Source organism: Mesoplodon bidens, assembly GCF_964165515.1.
Source record: "Mesoplodon bidens genome assembly, chromosome: 1".
NCBI classification, from domain to species: domain Eukaryota; kingdom Metazoa; phylum Chordata; class Mammalia; order Artiodactyla; family Ziphiidae; genus Mesoplodon; species Mesoplodon bidens.
In genome coordinates, this window is record NC_138176.1 from 105,256,670 (window position 1) to 105,267,090 (window position 10,421).

The 10,421-nt window shown below is 44.4% G+C and overlaps 1 protein-coding gene and 1 pseudogene across 2 annotated transcripts in view; one reads left to right on the top strand and one right to left on the bottom strand.

Moving 5' to 3' along the window:
• GRK4 (G protein-coupled receptor kinase 4) overlaps positions 1-10,280 on the bottom strand; it is a 72,497-nt gene extending 62,217 nt beyond the window's left edge. The window contains exon 1 of the mRNA XM_081229337.1: positions 9,796-10,280. Within this exon, the coding sequence (XP_081085463.1) occupies positions 9,796-10,216 (421 nt within the window). The 5' untranslated portion in view covers positions 10,217-10,280. The remainder of the gene's footprint in view (positions 1-9,795) is intronic.
• LOC308614771 (small ribosomal subunit protein uS8-like) lies at positions 1,548-3,575 on the top strand (annotated as a pseudogene). Its single transcript has one exon. The product of its transcript is annotated as a small ribosomal subunit protein uS8-like (transcript).
• Positions 10,281-10,421: the final 141 nt, after the last annotated feature.

Sequence of the window (10,421 nt, forward strand, 5' to 3'; positions counted from 1 at the left end):
ACCGCAAAAAAAAAAAAAGAAAGGCACACACAAATAATACTCCAAATAAAAAAGATCACAATTGTAATTGTAAAATAGTAAGAAAACGTTACAAATAACATTTATGCCAAATAAATTTGAACACTTACAGGAAAATATTTTTCTCAGAAACCACACATTACCAAACATAGCTCAAGAAGAAACAGGAATCTTGAATATCACAATAACTATTAAAGAAACTAAACAGATAATAAAAAGAACCATTCCCATCCCTTCTTCCAAAGAGAGGAAAAGGCACCAAACCCAGGCATTTTCACAAGCAAGTTTTACCAATCCTTTAAGGTACAGAGAGTCACTATCTAATGAATTTGTTTTTCCTTTAAGAACAAAACTTTTACCAGATATAATTTGCACAATAATATGAACTAATCTTAAGGCTATTTCTTTTCTTTTTTTTTTTTTGCGGTACGCGGGCCTCTCACTGTTGTGGCCTCTCCCGTTGCGGAGCACAGGCTCCAGACGCGCGGGCTCAGCGGCCATGGCTCACGGGCCCAGCCGCTCCGCAGCATGTGGGATCTGGGGCACGAACCCGTGTCCCCTGCATCTGCAGGCGGACTCTCAACCACTGCGCCACCAGGGAAGCCCTTAAGGCTATTTCTTGATGAACTTTTACAAATGTATGTATGCACACAGTTACCACCTGGATCAATAAATAGAACATCCTCGTTGTCCCCCAAAGCTCCCTCCTGCCTCTTTTGTGTCACACCCCCCCTTCCTGGAAGCAATCATGACTCCCATTCAGATGGCCGTGGATTAATTTCACTTCATGCTCATGAAATCATTGATTGTATTGAATAGTTTCTTCTGATTTTCCCCTCAACATAAGGCTCTTCAGATGTGCCCAGGCTGTTGCATGTGTCAGTAGTTAACTCCTTTCTATTGCAGTGTAGTATTATACTGTTGCATTATTTGTTGATCCATTCTCTTACTGAGAACACCTGGGCTGTTTCCAGTTTGAGACTATTAGGAATAAAGCTGGTATAAACTAGACTTTTTGGAGACGTATGTATGAATTTCACCTGGGTATATCCTGACGGGGAATCCCTGGGTCATAGCATAGGTGTGTGTGTAACTTTATTAGAAACTGCTATTTTCCTGTACTGGTTCGACCATTTTACACTCCAACAAGCAATGTGTGTGAGTTCTAGTTGCAGCTACTTGGCATCTTTGCTAACACTTGATATATTGTCAAGGAACGCAAGCAGCCTCTAGAAGCTGGAAAAGGCAAGAAAATGGATGGATTCTCCCCTAGAATTTCCAGAAAGGAACGCAACCCTGCTGACACCTTGACTTTAACCTAGTAAGACCCTTTTCAGACTTCTGATCTGTTAGATAATTAAGTTTTGTGGTAATTTGTTACAGCAGCAACAGGAAAACTAATATGGCAAGTCAGAAAATGGGAGACTTGTGCAAGCATATTTAGTATCCAGATTATACAAAGAGCTGCTACAAATCAATGAGATACTCTCCCCTGACTGGGCAGAAGATGCAAAGAAGCAATTCACAAAGAGGAAAGCTGAATCACCAGTCAATGTGAAAAGATGTTCAATCTCCCTGGTAATTAGGAAAACACAAATTAAAACAGTGTTACATGGACTGACCTGTATCCTCCCCCTCCCATTCACATGTTGGAAGCGCTGATCTCCAATGTGACTGTATTTGGAAATGGGGCCTTTAGGGTAGTAATTAAGGTGAAAGGAGGCCAGAGGGTTAGGACCCTAATCCCATAGGTGTCCCTGTAAGAGTAAGTTACCAGATCTCCCCCTCTCTCAGCCAACACAGAGGAAAGGCCATGTGAGCACACAGGAAGAGAGCCCTCAACAGAACTCAACCATGCTGGCACCTTGGTCTTGGACCCCTGGCCTCCACAGTTGTGGGAAAATAAATTTCTGTCATTTAAGCCACCCAGTCTGCGGTATTTTGTCATGACAGCCCAAGCAGACTAATATAAATGGTAAGATAACATTTCATGTCCTTCAGCAACAAAAGTTTGAGGGTCTGATAACTCCACGTGCTAGCAAGAGTGGAAAGGAAGGAAGACGAGGGAGGGAAAAGAGGAGGGAGGGAATAGAGGAGGAAGGGAACTTATACATCAACAAGGATAACAAAACCACACACACACACAGAGCAACAGCACTGACCTGAAGTTTAAATCATGTAAAACAATACTCCATATTGTTACCTACAAACTTAAACAGCCAAAGTGTAGAGAGACCTTGGTTATCTCTGGGGAATGAGGGAAGGGCCTGGGATCTTGGAAAGATACACAAAGTGTTTCAAGTATATCTGAAATGTTTTTTTCTTAAAGAAAGAAATGAAATACAGCAAAACGTTAAGATCTGTTGGGCAGTGAGCACTGGGGTGTTTGTTATATTATTTTCTACACTTTGAACTCTTACACAATTAAAGAAACCACATTCACATTAAATTAGGAACGTTTATCAAAACAGAAACAGATTCATAGATACCGAGAACAAACTGGTGGTTGCCAGAGCGGAGGGGGGTGCTGGGGGGATGAGTGAAATAGGTGGGGGAGATTAAGAGGTACAAATTTCCAGGTATAAGATAAATAAATTATAGGGATGTAATGTACAGCATAAAGAATATAGTCAAGAATATTTTAATATCCTTGTATGGTGACAAATGGTAACTAGGTCTATCATGGTGATCATTTTGTAACATACAGAAATACCAAAGCACTATGTTGTACACCTAAAATTAATATAATACTATAAGTCAATTATACTTCAAAAAAAATTAGAAATGCTCTTTCTGCCATCTTTCCGTGCCACCATAACAGTGGGCACGAATGCCCCCGCTGATGCCCTTGAGAGCATCAACAATGCCGAAAATAGAGGCCAAAGCCAGGTTCTTACTAGGCTGTCCTCCAAACTCATTGTCCACTTTCCAACTGTGATGATGAAGCATGGTTCCATTGGAGAATTTGATCCCATGTGATCCCATGATCACGCTGGGAAAACTGTTGTGAAGCTCTCAGGCAAGCTAAACAAGTGTGGAGTGATCAGCCCAGATTTGATGTGCAACTCAAAGATCTAGAAAAACGGCAGAGTAACCTGCTCCCGTCCCGTCAGTTTGGTCCCTTTGGACTGACAACCTCAGCTAGCATCATGGTCCATAAAGCAAGATGAAAACACATAGGAGGGAAAATCCTGGGATTCTTTTTCTAGGGATGTAATACATTCATGCAAATAAAATGCCTCAATGGAAAAAAATCAGAAATGTTTATCAATGTTTCAATTGTCAAAAATGAAAATACTTTTTCCTTTTTTTTCCCATGCCGCATGGCTTGTGGGATCTTAGTTTCCCGACCAGGGATTGAACCCGGCCCTCGGCAGTGACAGTGCGGAGTCCTAACCACTGGACTGCCAGGGAATTCCCATACTTTTTCTTTTTTTTTTTTTCTTTTTTTTTTTGATTTATAACAAATTTAATCAGTTATACATATACATATGTTCCCATATCCCCTCCCTTTTGCGTCTCCCTCCCAACCTCCCTATCCCACCCTTCCAGGTGGTCACACAGCACCGAGCTGATCTCCCTGTGCTCTGCGGCTGCTTCCCACTAGCTATCTACCTTACGTTTGGTAATGTATATATGTCCATGCTGCTCTTTCACTTTGTCACAGCTTACCCTTCCCCCTCCCCATATCCTCAAGTCCATTCCCTAGTAGGTCTGTGTCTTTATTCCTGTCTTACCCCTATGTTCTTCATGACATTTTTTTTTCTTAAATTCCATATATATGTGTCAGCATACAGTATTTGTCTTTCTCTTTCTGACTTACTTCACTCTGTATGACAGACTCTAGGTCCATCCACCTCATTACAAATAGCTCAATTTCATTTCTTTTTATGGCTGAGTAATATTCCATTGTATATATGTGCCACATCTTCTTTACCCATTCATCTGATGATGGACATTTAGGTTGTTTCCATCTCCGGGCTATTGTAAATAGGGCTGCTATGAACATTTTGGTACATGTCTCTTTTTGAATTATGGTTTTCTCAGGGTATATGCCCAGTAGTGGGATTGCTGGGTCATATGGTAGTTCTATTTGTAGTTTTTTAAGGAACCTCCATACCGTTCTCCATAGTGGCTGTACCAATTCACATTCCCACCAGCAGTGCAACAGTGTTCCCTTTTTTCCACACCCTCTCCAGCATTTATTGTTTCTAGATTTTTTGATGATGGCCATTCTGACTGGTGTGAGATGATATCTCATTGTAGTTTTGATTTGCATTTCTCTAATGAGTAAAGATGTTGAGCATCCTTTCATGTGTTTGTTGGCAGTCTGTATATCTTCTGTGGAGAAATGTCTATTTAGGTCTTCTGCCCATTTTTGGATTGGGTTATTTGTTTGTTATTGAGCTGCATGAGCTGCTTATAAATTTTGGAGATTAATCCTTTGTCAGTTGCTTCATTTGCAAATATTTTCTCCCATTCTGAGGGTTGTCTTTTGGTCTTGTTTATGGTTTCCTTTGCTGTGCAAAAGCTTTTAAGTTTCATTAGGTCCCATGTGTTTTTGTCTTTATTTCCATTTCTCTAGGAGGTGGGTCCAAAAGGATCTTGCTGTGATTTATGTCAGAGTGTTCTGCCTATGTTTTCCTCTAAGAGTTTGATAGTGTCTGGCCTTACATTTAGGTCTTTAATCCATTTTGAGCTTATTTTTGTGTATGGTGTTAGGGAGTGATCTAATCTCATACTTTTACATGTCCCTATCCAGTTTTCCCAGCACCACTTATTGAAGAGACTGTCCTTTCTCCACTGTACATTCCTGCCTCCTTTATCAAAGATAAGGTGACCATATGTCCGTGGGTTTATCTCTGGGCTTTCTATCCTGTTCCATTGATCTATCTTTCTGTTTTTGTGCCAGTACCATACTGTCTTGATTACTGTAGCTTTGTAGTATAGTCTGAAGTCAGGGAGCCTGATTCCTCCAGCTCCATTTTTCGTTCTCAAGATTGCTTTGGCTATTCGGGGTCTTTTGTGTTTCCATACAAATTGTGAAATTTTTTGTTCTAGTTCTGTGAAAAATGCCAGTGGTAGTTCGATAGGGATTGCATTGAATCTGTAGATTGCTTTGGGTAGTAGAGTCATTTTCACAATGTTGATTCTTCCAATCCAAGAACATGGTACATCTCTCCATCTATTTGTATCATCCTTAATTTCTTTCATCAGTGTCTTATAATTTTCTGCATACAGGTCTTTTGTCTCCTTAGGTAGGTTTATTCCTAGATATTTTATTCTTTTTGTTGCAATGGTAAATGGGAGTGTTTCCTTGATTTCACTTTCAGATTTTTCATCATTAGTATATAGGAATGCCAGAGATTTCTGTGCATTAATTTTGTATCCTGCTACTTTACCAAATTCATTGATTAGCTCTATTAGTTTTCTGGTAGCATCTTTAGGATTCTCTATGTATAGTATCATGTCATCTGCAAACAGTGACAGCTTTACTTCTTCTTTTCCGATTTGGATTCCTTTTATTTCCTTTTCTTCTCTGATTGCTGTGGCTAAAACTTCCAAAACTAGGTTGAATAAGAGTGGTGAGAGTGGGCAACCTTGTCTTGTTCCTGATCTTAGTGGAAATGGTTTCAGTTTTTCACCATTGAGGACGATGCTGGCTGTGGGTTTGTCATATATGGCCTTTATTATGTTGAGGAAAGTTCCCTCTATGCCTACTTTCTGCAGGGTTTTTACCATAAATGGGTGTTGAATTTTGTCGAAAGCTTTCTCTGCATCTATTGAGATGATCATATGGTTTTTCTCCTTCAATTTGTTAATATGGTGTATGACGTTGATTGATTTGCGTATATTGAAGAATCCTTGCATTCCTGGAATAAACCCCACTTGATCATGGTGTATGATCCTTTTAATGTGCTGTTGGATTCTGTTTGCTAGTATTTTGTTGAGGATCTTTTTCTTTTTTATTGGAAAACATTTTGGATAAAATTATCATTACCAGAAGAAATCAAAAATTAAAAATCTAAGTTTTTTTTTTTTTTTTGGCTGCGTTGGGTCTTTGTTGCTGCATGGGCTTTCTCTACTTGCAGTGACTGGGGGCTACTCTTCGTTGCTGTGCACAGGCTTCTCATTGCGGTGGCTTCTCTTATTGTGTAGCACGGGCTCTAGGTGGGCGGGCTTCAGTAGTTGTAGCACGTGAGCTCAGTAGTTGTGGCTCGCGGGCTCTAGAGCACAGGCTCAGTAGTTGTGGTGCACGGGTTTAGTTGCTCCGCGGCATGTGGGATCTTCCCAGACCAGGGCTCAAACCCATGTCCCCTGCATTGGCAGGTGGATTCTTAACCACTGCTCCACCAGGGAAGCCCTAAGCTTAATTTTTTAAGTTATAAAGATAACTAATACAAGAATTAAAAACAGTGATATAACTATATTGGTAAGGGAAAAGAAGATGGAGTTGGTTTAAGTGAGCTATCTCCTCATGAGGCTTAGAAAAGTCTGAATTGATCAACACTATACTTTAGAAACGCAACAGTAATCAGGAAGATAACTAAAACAGAACCCAAGAAAAAAATCAATGTGGCTGCACCTGGGGAGGTGTCTTTGTTTGGGCCACTATAATGGACTGGTGTCTTCTGTGTCTTCACGTGGCACAAGGGGCAAGGGAGCTCCCTGGGGTCTTGTTTAAAAGGGACTCGTAGCATTCACGAGGCCTCCACCCTCATGACTTAATCACCTCCAAATACAATCGCACTAGGGATTATGCTTCAACATATGAATTCTGCAGGGACACAAACATTCAGTCTATAGTAGAAGGAGTAGAATGGAGAAGGTTAGGGCTCTTTATCAAAAGTCCTTCTATTCTCTGATCTTCAAAAATTATTGGTTATTTGGAAATGTTTTTTTAAACACATAGAACAGAAGCAGTGGAGCTGATTTTGTCCTTGGCTCTATGAGAGGCATTCCTACAAGACTGCACCATGTTTAGCCCACGTGAATGTGGGAACATTGCTTTTGAAAACAACACTCAGAAAAAGAGATGTAGGTTTACAATGCAAAAGCTAAAAGCACAGTGTCTCTGCCAGGAAGTGAGACTAGTTAGCACAGCAGTAAGGAGGCAGCAAAGGTAACACTGTCCTGTGTCCTTTGAACTAGGACTCTCTTTCAATTTGGTGGAGACAAAGATTTACCTTCTGAAAGAAAAACACGCGTGCCTGGCCTTTGACTAACCTCGTAACTAGTTCTAGTTGACCCTGCTGTCTTTGCTAGTGATGAACATATAAACATGGAGAGGGAACCTACAAGTTGCACTGCAGATACAATTAAACATTTAATCCTGACTTAATAAGAAATTAACACAACAATAAATCATCCATACTTCAATAAAAATTTTAAAAAATGAATAATAAAATAATACTGATTTAATAAAAACAATAAAAATGTTCATTCAAAACAAAATAAAAAGCACTTAGCATTTACAAGTATGGAGCCAACTGACATCCCAAAGTTGAATAAAATCTCAGGTTTTGCTCCCTATTTCCAGACTGCTAGTCTAAAAAGACAGCTTATTTTGAAACTTCAATTTCTGGTTATCACCAGTACTGAGAGACTTCCTAAGATGTGCTCTTTTGTCCTTCAGCCAGCATTTGGAATTTGCAGAGAATAGACTGAGTGCCATTACAGCACTGGGTGCCGGAGGCACAGAAGGGGAGACCCAAAGCTGCCCCTGGGGATGCCCAGTGCAGCAAGAGCTCCTCCTGGGCACAGCAGTGGCTCAAGGGATGGAGCTCAAGGGATGGAGTGACCAGGCCTCCTGCAGGAATGTGGACGTTCCCCAGAAAAGACTCTGGAGCTGGAACAGGAAGGAAGAAGAAGACTGCAGGCAGAAAAGAAAAGCCTGGAGGTGTGAAGTGGTGTGACACGCTCAGCTGCTGTGGACAAGGACAGGAGAGCAGGCCAGTGGTCAGACAGGACCCTGTGGGCCATGATGAACTAAGGCGTTTGCACTTGACCTGGAATGAAGCTCTAGGGCCAAATTTTAAACAGAAAACAAATCTGTGTTTTAGAAAGTGTTCTAGCAGCATTGGGGATGATAAAAGAGAAGAAGCTCTGGAAACCACTGCCCTCAGTCAACTTACAAGGTGTCGAGAACCATCTAAGGGGGTACTGGAGACAGAGACAAAGAAATGGACAAGAGAAATAATGAAGCTTAAGGATAAACGAGATTCAAGGACCTCCTGCACGTGGGGATTCAGGAAGAGAAAAGCTGTGCTTTTGGAAAGTCTAAGAATGAGACAAGGAATCAGGTTCAAGGTCAATTAAATGATCACAACTGCAATGTTAAAGTGCCAGCTTTTCACCATGACTCTGGACATAATAAAATCTGCAACCACAACTACTATGATTATTTACTGAGCACTTTCTAAGAGCCAAGCACTGTACCACGTTATTCCACGCAGTCCCCTTGTCAACACCATGAAGCAGGATTGTTTTAAGTCCAGCTTCACAGGAGAATGAAGCATAGGAACTAGCTGGGATAACGCCCATAAAGAATTGAGCAGGATGCCTGGACAAAGCAAACCCTCACTAACGGTAGCTATTCTTAGCTATCAATCCTGAGGCTCTGCAGCCAAACTTGAACATGCTTTATTCCCTCCGTATCAAGCCAATCCTAATCAAGACCTTTCCTCTTGAAGGCACTTGGGATACAAACGGGAAGGGGAGGGGAGCTTGAAAAGAAAACAAAACCCCCAAATCTGAAATAGTTGTATTCCAGGTTAATTTCTCTCACAGAACGTTATACACTATTCTAATCACAAGATGAACTTGTTGATGCTTCTCAACAGCATCCAAGTCACCAGGAGCACCACTTGGCCGACATCGGCGCCCAGGAATCCTGAAGCCCTGGGAGATGGAGCATACAACACTTCTTCCAGGTTGTCTTAAATATACATCCTTCGGTGGGCACTTACGCTGTTCCCAGCACAAACATGAAGCAGCTGCTCCCACCCGGACTCCCTAAGAGGGAAGCCGCGGAAGAACTATGGGTGGTCTCTGCTGCTCGCTCTCCCATCTCTCCGGAGGCAGAAGAAGGGACACTCGGTATTCCACAGAGAACTCTACTCCTGGGGTCTCTGAGCAGAAGGGCTGCACCAACTGCTGCTTCTACGTTGCTATCAGGGTGAATTGTAACTAACGTGCTCAATCTATCTCTAAGTCGGGCTAAAACCCACTCCATACACCGTAAAGTCTCAGACACCACCAAACCTCAAAACCAAGAATCGATGTTAAAATAACACTCTAAAAACACTAACGGAAGGGTCTCCCACGTTAGTTTACAGGATTTTCTTCTTGGTCCTTTAAAGAGCACAAAGGCACGGTTCTTGTTTGCTGGCTTCGCTCGCTGGTCCGGCTTTCTCCCTCGGGGACAGAACACGGCTCGCCTGGTGCTGAAGCCACACTGCGACCCGAGGTTCCGGAGGAAGAGCAGGACAGGGAACAAGCTCACCCTAACAAGAGCAGAGCACAGGCCACCTTCACTTGGGTCCGGTGGCGCCGAAAGGGGACGGGGCGGCTTAAGCTTTACGTGCCCAAGCTGACCACTCGCCGACTGACCACTCCTGAGAGTGAGGCTGCGCGGACCCCGGGTCCGGATTCCACAGAAAATCTGGGGTCCGCAGCAGGGTCGGGGTTCTGCTTGGGACCAGGGTTCCCCAGCAGGACTGGGGTTCCACGGGGATCAGGACTCCAGCGGGGGTCGGGGCGCCGCTGTGCACCCACCTTGGCGCGCTTTCAGCAGCATCGAGTTGGCCAAGAGGTTCTCGAGATCCATTGACGACCGCCGCCGCCGCGACCAGGCTTTGCGGACGCGAGGAGGCGAGGGGGCGGCCGGGGGCGGCGGCGGGGCAGCCTCCGCGCATCGCTCGCCCAACGCCGGGTCCGGTCCTGCACTGGGCCGCCGCTCCTCCTCGCCCTCCTGCTGCTGCTGCTGCTGTTGCTGCTTCTGCCGCCGCCGCCGCCACGGCCACCACCCGCGCCGCCGCCGCGTCGGACGCTGCCGGCGCCACGACGCCTCGCCCTCGGGACCCGGGGCTGCAGCCCAGGAGGGGGCGGGCCGGGTCCCCGCGGTCACCCCCGCCGCGCCGTGGCCCGGGCTGTCAGCCCCATCGCCCGGGGAGGGACTCACTGGTCGGGGAACCATCCCCCGGCGGCGACGGTTCCGGCCAACGGCTTCCCAGACGAGGGAGCCAGAGCGCTGCGCTCCGCGGGCCTGGAGGATACGGCGGTACCGCGCGGGCCAGGACCGCTCCCAGAAAGCCCCGCGCGGGGCGGAGGCGGTGGGGCGCCAGCACGGCCTGCTGGGAGTTGTAGTCGCTCAGCCTGCGGGCGGGTAAGCTGAGCGGGGG